Source organism: Sturnira hondurensis, unplaced genomic scaffold, assembly GCF_014824575.4.
Source record: "Sturnira hondurensis isolate 20B ecotype Veracruz unplaced genomic scaffold, ASM1482457v3 Scaffold0016617, whole genome shotgun sequence".
NCBI classification, from domain to species: domain Eukaryota; kingdom Metazoa; phylum Chordata; class Mammalia; order Chiroptera; family Phyllostomidae; genus Sturnira; species Sturnira hondurensis.
The window spans coordinates 3,487,430-3,507,508 of record NW_028089248.1 but is presented as its reverse complement, the minus strand read 5'-3'; the positions used below and the strand labels follow the sequence as shown (position 1 = coordinate 3,507,508).

Here is a 20,079-nt window from a genome sequence, read left to right as displayed (position 1 = left end):
GTTAACTCCAAGGAAAGGATAAGACACCCCCTACCCCACCCCTGCTGGTCACGACGCTGGTCACAGGGCTCTCGGGATTAAAGGCACTCCCCCTCCCCACCCTGTACTAAACAAAGAACTGAGACCAGTGCCTGGCACACAGCAAACACTCCAGGGTCGACTTTTGTGGGTGCACATTCCCCTCGGGGCTTGGTACAGTGCTCATTAGAATTTATTTATGTAAAACAAGCTTTCCATTTTCATTAAATTTTACTTAACCTCAGCTTTATAAATATCCTACATGTTAATGCTTAAAATTAAAAAAATTTTAAATAACTCATTTTATTCTGACAACATCCCTGGCGATGGGACCAGCCTAGCTTCTTGTGCAGCGAAACCTGCAGCCGACCTGCAAGGCTGTCTGGATGGAACAGGGAACAGCCTGGATCTCGGGGAAGGGTTCAGGCCTTTCCTGGAGCTCTTCCAGGGCCAAGCCTTGCAGTGGGTCCCCTCACCTCGATCTCAGCTCCTCCCACACACGCTGTTACTGTTAACAGACCAACATCACTGAGACTCAACTTCGATCGCTCTTCCATCCAGAACACTGGACTCCGCACAGCCTGCCCATTCACAGCTGCCTCTCACACCTCACCCCACCCTCCTCTTCATGCTCCTTCACATCCCTACACACACCCTCACACCTGCCCGCCTTCGGGCTCCCGTCCTTAACTCCCAACACGGGGCGCAAGCTCCCTCACCGCACGTCTCCAGGCAGCAGCGCAGCATTCCATCAGGAGCCGGCTTTTCAAGCCAGCCCAGGACTGAACGCTGGGTGCCAGGCTGCCTTGAAAACACCTGCAGCAGGCCATAAAACTTGACTCGTGGCTTCACATGTGTGGTCCTTTGCATTTAACTGCACAACACTCGAAGAACGCAGCTGCAAGGACACTCGGGAGCATCAGAGTGAAGATTCAGCATCTGCTGGGGCCTCGAGCCTACTCTTCCCCGTGCCGTGAAGGGGTGGAGGCTGGTGGCCACGTTAACAACAATTTTAGACTGAAGACCCCACGAGGGCAGGGTGTGATTTCCTCCTCTGGCTCTGACTGTGTGACAGCAAGGAGGCTAATCCAACCTCTCTGAGTCTCCGTCTTCTCACTTAAAAAAGACAGGATAACACGACCCAGCCGCCCCACTTCCGGGAATGTGCCCGAACACACTGAAGCAGGGTCCTGGGACAACGAGGTCCGTGTTCACAGCAGCATTATGTCCAACAGTGAGAAGGCGGGAGCGAAGCCCACATCCGGTGAGGGACAGACAGACACAGTATGGCACATACACACAGCACAGGCTGCTCGGTCTTAAAAAGGAAGGGAATTCTAACACACGCCACAACATGGATGAACCCTGATGACACCATGCCAAGTGAAACAAGCCCCGTGCAGAAAGACAAAGACTGCATGGCTCCCCCTGCGTGAGGTCCGCAGAGCAGCCTCACTTGGAGACGCAGCGTATCAACAAGACAGTGGTCACCAGGGACCGGCGGAAGGGGCAGTGGGGACTCAGCATTCAGTGGACGTGAGGAAGTTCTGAAAGCTGGTTGCACCACCATGTGAATGTATTCAACACTACCAAATGGAATGCTCAAAAATGGTTAAGACAGCGAATTTTATGCTATGTGTAGTCTATCGCGTTTTTTTAAGAGATGAGCCCCATGGGAGTGGCCCAGTGGGCTGGGCGGCATCCTGCAAAGCGGGGGTCGCCAGGTGGACTCCAGGTCAGGGCACAGGCCCGGGCCCAGGTGGGGCACGTGTGAGAGAGGCAACTGACTGATGTTTCTCTCTCACGTTAATGTTTCTCTCTCTTTCTTGTTCCCTTCTCCTCTAATAAATAACATTAAAAAAGGGAGAAAGACGATGAAGCTAATGGTGAGGAGTAGTGCTGAGTATACTCACATTCCGTACACCCAACTTCCAGAACTTTTCCATGCCCATTAAATACTAACTACCCACTTCTCCCTTTTACATTCCAGGTCTGTTGGGAAAATCCAGCCATTGTTAATATGACAAGAACAGTCTGCGCAACATCGATGGAACCTGGCAGCCAAGGAAGAGAGGACAGGAGCGCACATGCGTGACAACGTCAACTGCACTGTACTAGTCAGTACGGTCGGTAGACACCCATTGAGTAAGCGTGTGTACTGTGTGGCTGTCACATTAAAAAATGACTGAGCAGCCCTGGCTGGTGTGGCTCAGTGGATTGAGCGCAGGCCTGCGAACCAGAGGATCGCAGTTTGATTCCCAGTCAGGGCACATGCCTGGGATGCAGGCCAGTTCCCAGCAGGGGACGAACAAAAAGCAACCATACATTGATATTTCTCTCCTTCTCTTGCCCTCTAAAGTTAAATAAATAAAATCTAAAATAAATAAATAAAATAAAAAATGACTGAGCAGAGCAATGTATCTGCATCAGATTACGTGTTAAGTTTGAACACTCCTCTGCGGAAACTATTCGGGTGATTCAGAGGCTGCAGCTGTGGGCAACTGGTGATGGGCAGCTTCATCACAACCCACCTGCTCATGCATTACATCTCTGCGAAGAGTTTTTTGGTGAAATATCAAGTTACCCAGGTGACTCAGCCCCCCTACAGCCCAGATTTGGTGCTCTGCAACTCCTGACTTTTCCCAAAACTAAAACCACCTTTGAAAGGGAAGAGACTTCAGGCTGTCCATGAGATTCAGGAAAATATGATGGGACAGCTGATAGTGGTTGGGAGAACTGTGTGAGGTCCCAAGGTGCTTAATTTGAAGGGGACCGAGGTGTTATTGTCTTATGGACAATGTTTCTTGTGTCTTCTTCAACAAATGTCTCTTTTTTATATTACATGGCTGGATACCTTCTGGACAGACCTCATACGTACAGCACGGAGCACAGAACCCAACAAATAATATGTGCTTAGTAAGTGCCAGTCCTCTGTAAAGTGCCGGTTTTTTAGCAATCATAACGGGCGTACGACTGTGTCACGTTACTTACAGTGACTTCGTAAACACTTCTGTAATTTTTGCAAGTCGCCACGTCACCGGCGTGATGGCCCACACAGAGCCGTGCCTCTGGAACCTTAGTTCTACTGTGCCCGTGTGCCCGTGAGGTTACAGCACGTGGTGTGAGCACTGTTCATGCGCCGTCTTTTTTTTTTTATAACACAGGAATAAGTGACTTGAAAACGTTTAAGGCTGAATCTTCAGGAAAGGGCAATGCTATGTAACACAGTTATCCAGCGTGTAAATTCTCTGCCAACTGCTCAGCACGCAAATGTTTACGGGGAAGCAGCCAGCACCGTCGCAGCTGCAATGCTGAGATCACGGCACAGCTACAATGCTGAGATAACCAAGGCGTGCTAAGTGCTCCGTGTCCTGCAGGGAGAAACACTACCGGTCCTACCGGTCGGGCCCTTCAAACTAACATGCTCAGAGACGTCCTACTCAAAACTTAACTAAGACGCCTTTGGAAAACTATAGGGTTTATCTTCTCATTGTTCTGGCCTGGAGAAAAGAGACGACTCAAATGGCCTCTACAGAGCTGATGGCCTCAGGGAACCTGGAACGTCCTGAGATTTCTAGTCCCAAGCCCCCAGGCAGTGGGACCCTGAGCAAACTCACTTCACTCTTCTGAGCCTCCACTCTGCCTTTCCTGCTTGTCCTACTGTGCAAGGTGTCGTCTGCCTGCGACTGTGGGTGCAACGGCATCTTAATCTGCAGGGAGTAAAAATATAATGGTAGCTAATGCTATTTAAAGCCACTGTCAGGAAAGGGCAGCGTGGCTGGAACGGAAGGGAATTCCAAGAAACTACTCTGAAGACATCCTTAGAACAGTGTACAAGGTATGTGCACAATGAGGCTCACTGCAGCCTCACGGGTAACGTGAACAGTCCTGTCACATGACGCAAGACGTGGCGCATCAACATAACTGAGTGGGATGAACAAGGAGCCAGCTGACCGGATGCGACATGAAGAACTCCTCGGCTGGCATTATGGGGTAACTGGCGGAAGTACAACTGGAAGTGGTTAAAGGGGCTACACCCCAGTGTCCAGATACAGGAGTTGATGGCAGAAGGGACAACGGTGAATGAAAGATGCCAACACACTGGGGAAATGCAAGGCAAGCAGGGGGTTTGCAGATCGGAGAAGGCGAGCTACTTCCTGCATGAAGAGGCAGACAGCTATGAGCAAAGTGCACACCCCAGAACATGGAAAACCTCAGAACTCGGAGACGGACGCAGGGCATCAGGGCCTCCAGATCTGGGCCCGGTTAGAAGTGGGGGGAGGAGCGGGGCTGAGAGCAGGGCGGCTTTTCTCTGTGGACACTGAAACGCCCAGACAAAGCCTCCTGTAGGGACAGACATTTGGGGTCTGCTCCAATGATCAGGTCTCTGCTCAGGGACTCCAACGGTGAAGTCCACCCACCACCAAGACCTTGTCTAGGTGCAAAGCACTTACCCAGCCTTTCTGTGCTACACATTTATCGGCTGACGGGCTATAAAGGCTCAACAGATAACTGAAGGACGATTTTGACAGAAGAGACCAAATAAATTAAAGAACTTTAGGAGAAATAAAGACACTACAGAGAGCAAAAAAAAAGTCAAAAAAAGAAAAAACAAGATGCCACTAAAACGAGGACCATTCAAGAACAAAATGATTTCTTAGACATTCAAAAAGCAAGATCTGAAATAAAATTCAGTAGCAGAACCAGAAGATAATGGTTAGGCACTCTCCTTGAAGGGAGAACACAGAGAAGCAGAGAGAGAGAAAGGAGGAGGGGAGAAAATTCAGAGGCTGAGCCCGGGAGTCCCACAGGGAGGCTGGCAGGGGTGCCGGAGAGCACGCAGCACGCAGGGAGCGAGCACAGGCACCCTTTGAGCTCCCACCTCAGAACTGAAAGCAAGGCCGTTCATTGTGAAACACAGCACTGAAGACCAAGGGGAGGACCCTGACGCCTTCGAGAGGGCAAACGCTGGTCACACACAAAGCGCTGAGAATCACGACAGCAACAGACTGCTCAACAGCAAATCTGGAGGCCAGAGGACAACATGGCAAAGGTCTCACGGTCCTGGGAGGAAAGAGTTTTCACTCCAGAGTTCCAGGCCGAGTCAAGCCACCAACCTACACGCGGACACCACATGAAGGTGACACCGCACGAAGGTGACACCTCAAGAAGGTAGGACAAGGGTTTTCACCCTGTGAGACCCTGTAGGAATCTACCTCCCACGAACACTTTCTTAGGAAGCTGCCAGAGTTAAGACTCCCTAGAATTAGGGGATAAATCAAGAGGAAGACGCCGGTCCCAGCAGGCCTGGAAAACCCTAATCCAGGCCAGAGCAGGAGGGGCCGCAGGGCTGCAAGAATGACGTCCTGAAAAAAAGGGAAGTGCCTTACTGGGTGCAACACAGCAACGGGACTGGTTTTCAGGTCCGTGTGTCCTATCTGCCTCCGGTGAGCAGTAACTACACACCAACACCAAACACCGGTTCCACCGACCAGTGTGCTGTACCTACACTGGGGGGGTGAGGGAGGAAGTGGGGGTGCGAAGCAGTATGAGCACATTGATTTACATTCCCGTCCTCCGAAACGTGATGCCGGTAAGAGACGTAAGCGGAGACATCAGTAAGCGGCAATGCAGACCAATGTTTAGAAACGGAGATGAATGTACAAAAAGAAAACTAAAGCGTTTAGGAAGTAAATCTCCAGGATGGAGCAGGACACTTTTGTGTCAAAAGCCATGCAATACTCTCTTTAAAACTATGGTCACAAATTACTATACTACTAACGAAGAAAACAAAACAACTAGTTACCTCCCGAGAGGGAGGCTATGTGAGGGTTTGGGGTGAGGGAGACTCTCTCCCCCACTTTGCTCACTTCCGGGCCACTAGAAATTCTTGTTAAAAAATCCTATGTATATCTGGACATGATTTAAGAAAGGGAAACACAGGATAGTTCAATATACTGTCAGTCTCAGGAAAGGCAAGAGGAACTGAGCAGAGAGGCTGAGATTTAACGACTCCCCCCACGTGTTCAGTCGCACGGAACAGAACACTTCCACTGTGAATCTAAACAGAAGAGAAACTACAAAACTAACCTATAAGAGTCTATCTTCGAGATACAGCAGTGGACTTAAGCAGGCCCTTAGTGACAGGGTTGGGCCGGGACAGGCAGGGGGCTAGGAGATTTCCGGGCACGCCTGCGATCACCCCTGGAGGCAAGATTAACTATTAGGGTTCTGCCCAGCTCAGAAACCAAGGGGGCAGCTACTTACTTTCTGTCTATCAACTGTCAACTGTCAAGAAAATGCTTATTTTTATTACTGGTGTCACATCCCTTAAAGGTCTCAATCAAATTTTCCTCTTCAATGACTTAAACTTTGTTTTAAAAGATGGAGGTTGCCCGTTAAACATTCGGCATTATAGCATTTGTTTTGGAGCAAAATGTGAACCTTTACAGATCCTATTCACTTTATTTTTTAAAATTTACTGACTTTAGAGAAAGTGAGCGTGCTCAAGGGAGACGGAGAGAAACATCGACTTGTTCCACTTATTGATGCACTCACTGGTCGAGTCCCTCATGTGCCCTGACTGGGGATCGAACCCTCAACTTTATCGTATGGGGCCGATGCTCCAACCAACCGGGCCACCCCGCCAGGGGGGTCCCCTGCACTTTTTAAACAAGTATTTGACAATGCTGGAACCTGAGGCTCTCGGAGGTGGAACCGACGCTCAGAAGCAGCTTCTGGCAATCAGGGTGAGCTGCTCAGACACCCGATGGGTGAGCACAGCTGTCTCCGAGTATAATTAAACAGAACTGCTAAAAGGCACGGGTGATTCGCGTTTCCACTCAGCCCCGCGCCTGCTCAAAACAAGACGGCCTCGCGCGGCACTCCCCTCTCTCGGCTCTCGGGCCGGAGGAAAGGAGGTGAGCTGGGCAGCAGGAGGCGGGAGCAGGGACGGGGGCCACCTGTGCGAAGCAGAAGCCGCGCAGCCAAATTTACCTTCACGCGCCGGCGTTTTCTCCCCTTCTCTTCCCCTGGAACCTGCTTCTCGCCTTTCTTTCTCTTTTTCCGCTTTCGGTCCTTGTGTTTGTCATGATCGTTCTTGTCTTCGAAGAGGCTCGAGTCGTGCCCCGAGCTGCCGGTGGAGAGCTCGGTGACTTCGTTCCCTCCCACTTTAAGAACCAGCTTCAGGGGCTTCTCTACGTACTCTTTAAAGAGAGGGAAAGGGGCTGGATTAAAAGAGGCACTCGTGGGGTGGCGTGCACAGCCCCAGGGCCGCGGGGAGGGGAGGCAAAGGAAGCCCCGGCGGCGCCGGGCACGCAGCGGGCGCCCCCGAAGCACCTGTTGAACGACGGGCGCTCGCCGAGTGGGTGCCCCGAACGCCGCCGGGCCTCTCGGGGCCTCTCGGGGCCGTCTCACGCCTCCCTACGCCACCTGCCGGGGCCAGGGGTCCTGGGTGTCGCCGCCGCCCCTGCCCAGGGTCCGCGCTGCGTCCGGCGGTCGCGCCCCCTTCGCGGGTCCGGGCCTGCCCGTGGGAGGCGCGGCCCCGGTCCGCCTCGGGCGCTCGAGGGGGTGCGGAAGACGCAAAATGCCCCCCGAGCGGCCGCGGGCTTGCTGTCCCCCGCCGCGGCCCACTCCTCACCCTCGTAGAGGTGTTTGTCCGACTTGTGCTTCTTGTGCTTCTTGCCCATGTCGGACCGGGCCCCGGTGCCCGCCCCCCGCGCCAGGCCCAGGCCGTGCGGCGCCGCTTCCGGTCCGGGCCAGGCGAGCGGAGGGCGGGAGCGGGGCCCACGAGACCCCGCGCCGCGAGGCAGTGGGGCGGCGTGCGCCGAGCGGCGCGAGGCCCCTCACGAGAAGACGGCGAGCGAGACGCGGCCGGAGCCCGAGGGAGGCGGCAGGTCAGCGAGCGGCCAGCGCGAAGGCGGGAGAGAGGGCCCGGCGGGCACGCAGCGTGCGGCCAACTGCGCGTAGCGGCCCCTGGCGGCTGGAGGTGGCACTGCAGACCGCGGGCTGGGGGCGGAGTTCGAGCCGGGGGCGTGGTGGGGGCGTGGCCCACGCTCAGAACGTCCGCTTCTCTCCCTCCTCTCTCACTTCTCTCTTCCTTCCTTCCCCCACTGCCTTGCTCCCTTCCCTTCTCTCCTCTCTCTCTCTCTTGTCTCTTCCTCTTTGCAACTTTTCCTGACGGCTTCTTTCTCTCCCTCACTTCATCTCTTTCTTCCTCTCTTACTTCTTCTCTCTTTACCCCTTCTCTCTGTCCTCCTTCCACTCTCTTCCCCTTTTCTCCCTTTTCGTCACCCCTCCTCCTGCGTTCTCTCTGTTTCCCTTGCACAATATTTAACGATATTTAACATCGAGCCTCGTACTGGGTGCCAGATCCAACAAACCCATCACGTCAGTAACTGAGGGATTCTAATCTTAAAAAAAAAAAATCTAATATGATGACATGGAAAGGCCTCCAAGTACAGGGCCAAGCTTGGTTTCGGCCATTGGCTATCACTCCTTTTGCTTGAGGAAGACTGCAGTGCCAGCTGCCCCGTGAGTCTGGCCTCCACGGTGGCATGCTTACTGCAGGCTGAACCCATGAGTTCACGTGTCTGCTCCCAGGTGTGCCGTCAGCTCGCCCAGGGCAGGGTCTGGTCTGGTTCCCTTGGTGTCCACAGCACCCAGCACCATGGCCACTGCTGCGCAGACACCCCTCGGAGCCAGCTTACTCTCTGTGTGTCTTTCGTCCCTCTGACAGCTCTGGAATGTTGGAAAAGGGTCTGGTTAGCACTTATACCACGGAGTGAGTGGTTTCCCTCTTCCCCTCAACAGAGGTCCCATACAGTTCCCCCGGTGTTCACAGCTGGGACAAATGAGTAACCGCCCGAAGCAGATGCTTCGCAGAAAAAGTTCCTGGGAGTCAGAAACACTAACTCACCTAATTGTTTTACTCCCAGCTCCAGGCCAGTGCCTGGCACATAAAAGGCGCCAGAAGATGCTAGTTGAACTGAGCCATGCTGTGTCAGGCAGACTCAAAAATGACCCCAAGAGACTCCTGCCTGCTGGTATTTGTGTCTTCCACCTGAGCGGGGACTGCCTCGAGACTTGCTTCTAACCAACAGAATATGGCAAGGCTGATGAGATGGTACTTTTGTGATTCAGCTACATAAGAGTGTGACTTCTGTATTGCTAGGCAACCCTCTTGCCTTCTTGGCTCGAGTGCTTTGTTGATGCAAGTTGCCATGTTGCAGAGCCCCACGTACAAGGAACTGTGGGCAGCCTCCAGCCAGGATGGGCTCAGCACAGTCCCTCCAGAAATATTTGTTGGGTGAATGAGTGAATAATAGGAACTGTTTTGTAATGATGATTCCTCCTCTCTGGAGGGTCTTTATGGTGGGGGACTGGTGGCCTCCAGAAGAGTCAGAGGAGGAGGAGGAGGGAGGCACTGAGGAAGGCTGGCCACTGGGGGGTGTGGCATTCCCAGGAAATGGCCTCTGCCCAGTTCTTAGGCCCAGGCCTCAGGAGAGGCAGGGGCCGGCCAGGTTCCCACCTCAGCTGGGCCTTTAAGCATCAGTGCCCCAGTGGAGAGGGACCTCAGGGACACAGCTGATGGGTTAGACACCTGATCCTGGGAGTAGAGTGTGGCCTCTCTGGGTTGGGGTAGTTCCGAAAGGGCCAGTCAAATTTGGGGACCCTTGACAAATTTCCCCTCATGGCCAATAGATGGAAGAGGCTTATGGGGAGCAGACCTCATGATCTGGACAGACAAAAAAAGCCATGGACACCAGGGGCTTCTCAGATGCTCACCTGTGCCCCTCTGTGGTCCTCAGAGCTCCTCGGAGCCCCTCACGCAGCAGGGAGCCTGGGCAAGGCACCCCCAAGTCTGGCTGTTCTTGGACTACTTACTTCCTCTCTCGTCTGTTTGAACCTCAGGTTTCCCCTCTGGGGACCGAGCAGGCCCAGCCCTGCGCAGCCTGTGTGTTGAGCACGAGGGTCAGGGAAGTGAGGAGTGAAAAGCCTTCTTGCCCAAGAGTGAAAGAACAGAAGGCGGGTACAAAAGGGCCCATTTTCCTGGGTATGCTGGGGGCACCCTGTCCTATGTCCCCAGGGGAAGGGAGGGAGGTGGCATTTCCCAAGCCTAGGCTCCCAGAGGCTGTGCCAGGCGCCCCAGTTTGGCAGTATAGCCTGGCCAACCGGGCACCAAGGCTGGGAGAGGCCCTCGCAGGGCCGAGGCTGGTTCACTGGGCAGCTCTTTGGAGATGCAGCGACTCGAGGTGATTCACTGTGACAGGCTGTTGACAGCGCAGCTTCCAGGGTTGCTTACGGTCACAGCCATGCTGCCTCTGAGTGAACAGGAGAGGGGCAGCAGATGGCAGCTGTCCATGTGGGGATTGGGGCTGCCTCTGCCCTGGTGGCTTTGGAGCTGCTTGCGGGGGGGACAGTGAGCCCAGCCATAACGTCCACTGCTGACAACCCCGAAAGTCATTGGGACTCAGATTCTGCCACGACAAAGATGAACCTGAAGTCCTCACTCTAATAGGAGAGAGGAAACATAAAGACCCTCCCTCCCTGCCGCCTTTCCTTCATCCAATTGTGTTGAGTGCCTATTGTCGTGCCAGGCACGTGCTAGGTGCTAGAACACAGTAGGACCAAAGTAGACACGGTCCCCTCCCTGCGAAGTCTGCAGTCTGATGAGAGAGACACACGTGAAACAGGTAGCTACCAGATACTTATTTAATGACAGTTGTACTAATTGTTATGAAGGAAGACAAGAGGGTGACCTTATGGTAGGGCCTGTGAGTCTCCTTGGGGGGTTAGGCAAGGCCCCATGGGGAAGCCACACTGACCTGGAGGGTGAGTCTTAGGTTGGGTGCCCTAGGCGCAGAACCTTCTGGGTTGATGGGAATCCGCTCTACGTATTCATTGTTGTGTATAGGAAAATGATCAGCTTTTGTGTATTAACCTTGTATCGTGCAACTTTGCCGTAATCATTTATTAGTTCCAAGTTTTTGTTGTTGATTCTCTCAGATTTTTTTTATGTAGATGATCATACAATCTGTGAGCAAAGACAATTTCTTCCTTCTTATATGTATTTCCTTTCCTTGTCTTATTACAGAACTTCAAGTATGATTTCCAAAAGTGGTGGTTGAGAAGGGAAAACATTCTTGCCTTGTACTTGATCTTAGAGGGCAAACATCTGGTTTCTCGCCATTAAGTATGTGAGCTATAGGTATTTTTGCAGATATCATAATCCAGATGAGGAAGTTCCTATCTCTAGTTGATTGAGATATATTTTTAGATTATGAATGAGCGTTGGATCTTGTCAAATGCTTTTTCTGCATTTGTTGACGTGATTGTGTAAATTTTTCTTCTTTAGCCTGTTGATGTGATGGGTTACTTTAATTGATGGCGAATGTTGACCCAGCTTTTCATGCCTGGGACAGATCCCATTTCCTCACAATGTGCCGTATCTTATTGAGGATTTTTATATCTACGTTTAAGAGAAATATTCATTTGTAGTTTTTTTTAAAGATTTTATTTATTTATCTTTAGAGGGGAAGGGAAGGAGAGAAGGAGAGAAATATCAATGTGTGGTTGCCTCTCGTGTGTCCCCTGCTGGGAACCGGCCTGCAACCCAGGCATGTGCCCTGACTGGGAATCGAACCGCGATCATGTGGTTCACAGGCCCGTGCTCAATCCACTGAGTTACACCAGCCAGGGCTGTAGTTTTTTTTTCTTGTAATGTTGTTGTCTAGTTTTTTTTTTAATTGGGATGATGTCGGCGTCATAGAATGAATTAGAAAGTGTTCTCTCAGCTCCCAGTCTCTGAAGGAGGTTGCAGAAAATTGTTACAACTTTTTTAAAAAATATTTTTTAGTTTTCAATTACAGTTGACGTACAATATTATATTCAATATAGTTCTTTAAATATTCGCTAGATTTTTCCAATGACACCATGTGGCCTGGTGCTTTCTGTTTTGAAAATTTGTTTATTATTGATTCAGTACCTTTAATAGATATAGGTCTGTCCAGATGGTCTATTTCTTCTTGTGTGAATTTGGCTAATTGTGCCTTTCAGGGAAGTGGTTCATTTCATTGAGGTTATCAAATTTGTGGGCATAGAAATGTTCATAGTGTCCCTTTATTATTCCTTCATGTCCACAGGATCTGCAGGGCTATTTTCTTTTTCATTTGATATTAGTAATTACCAATTAGTAATTTTTCTTAGTCTGTCTAGAGGCAAATTGATCTTATTGATCTTTTTAAAGAAACAACTTTTGGTGTCATTGATTTTTCTCTACTGATTTCCTATATAACCAATTTGTATACCTTGGAAACACATTAAAATGTGGGTCTTTGTTGATTATAAAAAGTAAATGCTAAGACTTTTAACTTAAAAGATAAGATACATTTGCACTGCAGGACACAATTTTTACTTCTCATACCTAAGAGCTCGGCTTATGCCTGCATTTGAAACAAGAGGTTGCAAAACAATCTTTGAAAACCACTCAACGATGACACCTCCAGGGGCCCTTCCAGGACTCCGTGACTCAGTAAGACAGAGCACTGTTATGATCAGATGTTTTCATTTTTAAGATATTCACCTTTTAGCAGCACGTAAAGCCACATGGATTAGTCAAGTTAGATCGAGCAGTTGGAGGCAGTCAACTGGACCATAACCCAGGGTAAGAGAAATCAAGATACCTGGCCCTCATCCTCTCATTGCTCAACCTCCATGTGATGGTGAGAATGCTTTAGTTTGGTGTCAGAAATCCACCCCTAATGAGGGTGAGCTCCAGGTATGGCTGTATCCAGGGGCTCAAATGATGTTGCAAGATCCAGGCCTTCTCTTAACTCTTGGCTTGCTTCCTCTGCCCTCGTGCCCTTCTCAGACCAGCTCCCATGGCCTCCATCCTGCCATTGCATGAACCTAGCCTGAGTCATGGGGTTATCTGGTGGTACTGATGTAGGTCAGGTGCCTACCCTGAACCCCTAACCATGAAGGGGTGGTCATGATGGTGCTATAATTCAGTGACGAACCAAATTGCAAGTCTACCTGGGGGCTCGGATGGGAGGTTGGTGCTGCTTGAACCACATTGCCTGGGTCGAGATCCTCAGGAAAAATCAGGTTGCTCTTACTGCAGCGTCAGAGAATGGGCGAACGCTGGATGGGCAGAGCAAGGAGGAAGAGACGAAATGTAACTGTTTCTAAGCTCAGTGTCTCTACATCCCTGGAGGGGACTGCCACTGTGAGGGGGCAGAGAAGGAGGATGTGACCAAGAGGAAGGGCTTTGCTGGGTCTGAGACGGACAGAACCCTGAGGTGTGTCACTGTGCAAACGTGGCCGGCAGGCAGTGCTCAGTCGAACATAAACATACGGTATTTAACCAACATGAACACGCTTCACAGGATGTGGGCTCCTGTCCTTCCCGAGACTGGTCACCAACGAAGAGCTGGAAGAGCCTCTCTTTCCTCCTAATCACATTCTGACTGGCATGGCCGACACTTGCCCTGATCACCCAAGACACAAATGTGCCCGTTTGCGCACAGAAATGCAATCAGGGAGGTTTTTCTGCCCCCGGCCCCCACCCCACCCCCGCCAATTCTGTGATCTTGTCTTTCAGAGGCCAGTAGGGATCAGGCTTGAAATTGCTGACACTGTCGGGCCCCGGGAGAAAATTCGCGAGGCTCAGCCAGATCTATTTATGCCCAATTTACCACGTTGTTGAGTTATTTGCTCTCGGAACTGCTGATGCTTTGCTGTCATTGATGTGTAATCCTACAGTAGGTGGCTGGGAAGGCCCGGGTGGATGAATGGCCATCTCTTTCTAGTTTCTGAGGCGGCAAAAGGAAAAACACAAGTTTCCCCTTTATTCAGGAGGAGAAAGCTTGGAGTGGGAAATATAACCTTTTCCTTCATTTCTGTCTGTTCAGCTTTCATTTGTGTGACAATCCCCGCTGCAAAGTCTTCACAGAGGGTCCCGTCTCTTTGCCCTTGACATTGACTGAGCAAGAGCTGCCGTGTCTTACAGCCTCCCCTCTGCCCCAATCTCGACCTGCTCACCCTGAACAGCCAGAGTGACCTTTACAAACGGATGAGCTGAGACAGTATCATCATCCTGTTCGCAAACCTTCAGCAGCCCCCCTCCCATGCAGATGAGACCCGAGCTCCTGTCCTGGGCCTATAAAGCTCTGTGTGACCTGGCCCCAGGCCCTCTTCTCCCACCCAATCCTGGGCCACAGCCCATTTTCACTTGTTGTACTACAGACCTAATTTGCCCAATTTCAGTCCTTGGACCATGCCATGCTCTCCCACCATGCACGGCCTTCGTGTGTGCAGTTCCTGTGTCCCGGAATGTTGTTCCCACACTCGTCTCTCACCACCTCCTCTATCCCATCTCTTTCAGCTTCCCGGGAGACTAGGCTCCAGATGCCCACAGAGATAAGACATCCGTCATTGGCTTTAGTCTCTGCCCTCGCCCACTTCCCAATAAACCACTCGTACTCAAATCCTTGTCTCAGGGTCTGCTTTGGGGGGACCCACACCAAGACACTAACTAGGACCCTGCTGTTGGCTGTGGATCAAGAATGACGAAGCCCTAGGAGCTGCCGACCACTGTCTCACCAGCCACGAGGCGCAAACCCTCCAGCAAGGCTGCTGGCACAGAGAAGAGTGGAACCGAGAGACAGCAAGCGATGTGACTTTACTGCGGTGTAAAGACCGCACACACAGTTGAGCCACTCTGCGCGACTCCCCGTGAGATCCCTGGGCACCTGTGTCTTTTCTCCTACAGCGAGCCAGCTCCCCTCTCTCTCTTCCCTCTCCAAAGATTCAATTGTCCAGAGCTGGTCATCTCTGTTTCTCTTAGTTTCTGCACCCACTCAACAAAACTAGTCTCCTTGGGGGTTCATATTGGAGTTGTGCAGGTGTGGGTGGGGCATTGTAAAGAAAAAGTAACAAGGAGTGAGTGCATGAATGTTGCTAAGGCGCATGGCAGGCGCTGGGGGGCATGCGTGCACGCATGCACACCTGCATGCATGTTCTGCTTCTTGGCAGGACTCATTGCTTAGGCTCAAGGTCAGGAGATAACGTTCAGCCTCAACTACTGGGAATTCACATGGGGTCCCAAAAGCTGGGATCTAGGCCTCCTCCCTGCTCTCCTCTGATTCTGTCTCTCTAGAACCTTGTATCTCTCTCCTGTTGTTTTCAGCTGTCTCTTTCTCCTCTCTGCCTCTTGCTTTTGCTCCTACCTGGCCCAATGTGACCACATCAGTCCACAAATCACACAGTCTATTCAACTGCCAAGAGATGAGCTGCCCTTGGCCTTGTCCTTTGCCTTAGCCAATCAGCTGTGGCCGTGGTGCTCGGGGGCAGGGTCTTACAGAGGGTGGCCAATGAACCGTCCTCAATAGCTCCACCCCTTGCAGGTGCCTGCTTCAGATCCTTGGGACAGTGCCTGGGAGGGGAGCTTTGCTAATGATGAGAGCAGGAGCCAAGAGTGCCTGAGTACTCCTTTAAATCAGCGCAAGATGCAATTACCTCTTTTCTAGGGCAGTTCTGTTGAGGAATAACAAGTGCAAACATCTCAAGTATAAGGCTGAATACATGCATTACTTTTCATTCTCACAGTACCCCCATCATACAGGATATGATTCTTAGCATCTCCAGTGTGCAGGTCTGAAAACAGGCCCAGTGAAGTCCATCCACTCACCTAAGGGCTGGACCCGGGATTTGAACCCAGGTTCTGAGTGCACAGCATTACTGCATACTGCTCATGTCACCAAGCCAGCCTCAGGGAGGGGTGTAACAAGCCGTCCCAGGCAGCAAGCGATAGGAAGACAAACCAGGTGACTTTAATTTCTGAAGTGTGTTGAATGTTAAGTAGGAATGACTCCAGCCTGCTCCCCGCTCTGGGCCGTCCTTCTCTCTGTCCCCATCCTGGCCACTTGGTGTCTTCCTCTGCTTTAGCCCGGGCAGCACAGCTGCAGCTGGAGGCGGCCCCTGGGAACCACCGCGCGGCTTTATGATGTGCAGATGGTGTTTCCGCCGAGCCCCTCGCTTTTCATGTCAAGCCAGCCCAGATGTCCCTGATCATGAGAAAGCCTCCCCTGGCAAGGCTGGCGGGGGATGCCAGGGACGCGGGCCTGAGGCCAGCTCTGGCTCAGATTCTCCGGTGAGGGGGCTCGGCTGGGTGCTTGTGAGGCGACGAGGCTGGGTCACGGGTGTCCAGCGCTGTGGATTAGGTTGGTGCGTCTGCAGTCACAAATATTACTTCTGAGCCCACAAACAGACGGAGACTCTGCACAGCTAGGTTTTCAAAGGGACTGGAGATTTATCTCTTCTTTTCGTGCTGCTTGTTTTATCTGACTCTCGGGCTATCTGTGGGCACAGACGCCTCTCCCTTCAGAGGGTGCGCTCCTGTCACAGGGACAATCTCAGCCCATCTGTGATAGGCGGGGCCACGTTCAGGGGCCGTGTGTCCCTTCTGTCGGACTGGGAATTCTATAGTCCGCGATAAGTGTGTCTTTCCCATCAAACTAAGAGTCTGCAGAGTCAGGGAAGCGGGACTGTGATACCAGGAGTTCTCAGATCCAGACCACGTGACCGCCAGCAGACCTGCTCTGCAGGTTGAGGACTCTGTGTCTGTCCCTTTTGTCAGGCCACATACTCCCCCGGGGCGGGGGGGGGCGGGCAAGGCACGTGTCTCCCTCATCAGACCAGGAGATCCCATTCAGCCCCATCTACTGGGAACTCACAGGGGAACCTCTTCCCTCCCAGAGCGTTTAGCTGAAGCTCTGCTCGTAGAGTGCGCCCCCTGCAGGAGATAGGCCTGCTGTCGATCCTGGGGTCCGGTGCCTTTCAGCTTGAACTCTGCAGGCCTGTCTTTGTCTCAACTGCCTGGAAAGTGTCAGCTGAAGTGGGTGCTGGAGGTGCCCGGCTGAGGAAGAACAGCTGGGAGATTCAGGGCCCTGCTGCAGAACCCGGTTCCTGGCTCAGGGCTAGCTCCTTAACGGTAGCTCGGTGATGAAGGCAGAGTGAATGAACGATTGAATGAAGAACTGGTTCCTGCCCTTGAGAAGCTCATTCTATTAGGGAAGGAATGACGATCACTTCTCTCAAGTGCCTCTATGTGTTGGACATAATTTTAGCCTCTTTTATGTGTATTACCTCATATAATCCTCAGAATAACCTTAGAGAATATCTCATTTTTTCACCTTTATTGATGAGGAACTTGGGACTCAGAGAGACACAGTGGCATGTCCGAGTTCTCACAGCTGGCGAATAAGAGAGCAGGAATTTGAACCGTGGTCTTTTGATTTCTAGATCTTTGCCCTCTTCCTGGAAATAGTATTGCCATTTAATTTCAGACTTGGAGATGGGTTTTGAAGGATGAGTAGGAGTTCACCAGGCAGACAAGATGAGGAGTCATGGTTAGAAAAACACAAGCATGTTACCCACCTGCCCCTCCCACGTGGGCTGTCCTTCGGCCCTGCCTCCCTGGCAGCTGCCCTGCCTCCCCTCCCTTTGGGAAGGCAGGCAGATGGCAGCCCAATCTTATGCAGGCACCTCACTGCCAAGACGCCAGGAAACCTCTGCGGGGAGCCTCCCACCCTGATGCCAGGGCCAGCTGCACTCCTAGGAGGGAGGAAGGGTACCAGGGGCCAGCTGTGAGGGGGAATTTTCTCTTTGGGCCCTCTGAAGGGTAAGGGGCAGTCAAGGGTACATAGGACCCTGGTCAGAGGGAGGAGGCAAAGAAGGATGGGGACGGGTCCATTGTCCCCTAGGTCTGTGACCAGTAGCCCTCTCTCTCTGGTCCAGAAAGTAAAATGCAACTGACCACACCCTCTGTGAATAGGGACATCCCTTAGGCAGCTTTTCTGGGGACACGCAGGTGTCACCTTCTCCTGGGTGCAGTGCAGAATAGGCCTTCATAGGTTCTGGTGGCAGCTCAGGGCTCAGACCTTATGAGTTCATCATCTTGCTAAACCTGGGTAGAATGAGGTTTAGCTCTTAGATGTGCTCATCAGGGCCCGGTTAGCATCGCAGATTCGAGGAAGTTAGCAGGAAGCAGCGGAGACCCTTCAGACCCGCAGCTTTTAAACTGAACAAAATCTTAAAGTGACGATTTTACTTGAGCCCAATCTGTGTCACAGATACAAGCAGAGAAGTGCATCTGGAGGGAGGTGGAGGACTCCCGAGTCTTCCTCTTGACCGGACCTGGGCCCTCTCAGGACCATTCGTGGAACCCAGTGTTCCCCAGCGCCAGAATGCTGCACCCTGACTCCCAACATTTGCCGCTAGGACAGCTGAGTCACTGAGAGAATGATTTGTGCAACCTTTCCTCTGTGGCAGGTATGTGTGTCCCCCAAATTCCTGGACTGCCACTCAGAGTATAGGGGCTCTGTTCAGGTGCGGCCCTGGCTCTGAGGACATCTCCCCCAGGTCCTCCATCCAGGCAGGTGGCACACCCACCACCCAGGCTTTGGGCTTGGGGCGCTGCTACCCAACAGGATAGGAGAAACTCTGCCCACGAGGGTCAACACTGTCCTTTTTTCAGGAGTGCAAGCTGAGGTCCAGAGGGCATGGATGAGGCTCTGGGTTATGTGGGTGGCAGGCAGGCGTTCGTGCTGGGCCGAATCAGAGCTGCCTTTGGTCTTGTCCCTTCAGGATCTTCGCTTGTTTCAGGCTCAGCCAGCCAAGGGACACGCTCCCATGGTCCCCGGCAGACAGCCATCTGCCCAGGCTTTGCCCAGCCGGGAGCCTTGAGAAGCAGGTTCTGATATGGAAGCTGCCAGGGCATCACTAATGGGCTGTCGGTTGAAATTAGGGCGGCAGCCTTTCATGTCCCCGCCACGCCCCTTCTGCTCAGGACAACCTTGTGGTAGGCAGCTTCCCCTCCTGACTCCGTCTGGCGAGTGTCAGGCGCCCCTCCTGCCGTGGGACACCAGGTGGGAGCCTGGCCGAGCAGGCCTGTCTGTGAACCTTTGCCAGGGCTCGGCTCTGCACCCAACTGTTGCGTTTCCCGGGGCCCACGGCCAGCGGCCCTCAGTCCTTCCCTCAGCCCCGCCGGGCGCAGCCTCTCGGAGCCTCGGCCTGGACAGCTCCATCCACTCCACTCAGGCCTGCCTGAGATTACCTAGGTGTTCTGGTGACTTCTGAGGGCCTCGCATGAAAGATAACGCCCAAATCAACAAATCTGCCATTGTGGCTTTGAAGAGACTGTTTCAATCACTTTATTTTGTCCTATGTCAGGTTTGCCAGATGGCTTAGGTCTTTCTGAGGTCCTGGACCGAGGGGGCGCGCACAGAGCTGGTTGAGGCTTCAAAGACCCTTTCTAATCTTTAGCAACATCACAGCGGCCGGGAAAACTGCCTGGCTCTCTCAAGTCTCCCCCACAAAGGAGGCGCGGCCGCGGCTCTAATGAAAGCCAGATAAAGGGATGGCTGGGATCAGACACAGAGGGAAAAGAGCGGTCGTTAGTCTTTCTTGTAGCTGTTTCAAAAGAAATTCTAAGACAAATTATGGCTTTGGGTATTTTTCTAAAAGGACTGAAGCAGGGAGAGGAGCTGGGGGAGGATGCTTTGACCCCTCCGCACCCTTCCCGTGGCATGAAAGGCGGAGGAGACTGAAAAAAGGCTGAAATACAACAATAAACTTTCCGCGTGCGCGCGTGCGTATGAAAGGCTCACTGGCATAATTATGGGCGAGGGTGCGCCGGAGCGAGCGGGCGGCCTTACCTTGCCGCCAGCGCTATTAATGATGAGGCTCCCTCCTCCTCCTCCTCTGGAAGGGTGCCTTTGGTTTTCGGGAATGGGAGGGGCCGCTGCGCGACGCGGCTGACATTGGCGCAGGCTGAGGCCGTACGATGTTACGCTTCCTCCCACATGGGTGCACGGAGGCCGCCAGCGCCCCACCAGGTGCGGAAGGAGGCGGATGTGGCCTTGGGGCATCTTCCCTTCCCATTCGCCCTCCCCTAAGGTTTTAAGATCCGCCTCTTGGGAGCCGGGGAGGGGTTTTCTGACCTGCCTTTCCACCCGCACAGGCTCTCTCTTTGCAAGATCAGCCCTATTCCGACAGAGT

At 52.5% G+C, this 20,079-nt stretch overlaps 1 protein-coding gene across 2 annotated transcripts in view; it reads right to left on the bottom strand.

The window, feature by feature from the left end:
• Positions 1 to 7,950, bottom strand: part of BRD7 (bromodomain containing 7) — a 33,239-nt gene extending 25,289 nt beyond the window's left edge. Inside the window, exons 1-2 of one of the 2 annotated variants that reach the window (XM_037066356.1) lie at positions 7,658 to 7,950; positions 7,015 to 7,223 (exon numbers count right to left, since the gene is read on the bottom strand). In XM_037066356.1, the coding sequence (XP_036922251.1) occupies positions 7,015 to 7,223; positions 7,658 to 7,706 (258 nt within the window). In that variant the 5' untranslated portion in view covers positions 7,707 to 7,950. The remainder of the gene's footprint in view (positions 1 to 7,014; positions 7,224 to 7,657) is intronic. The other variant, XM_037066357.1, reaches the window with a different exon arrangement.
• Positions 7,951 to 20,079: the final 12,129 nt, after the last annotated feature.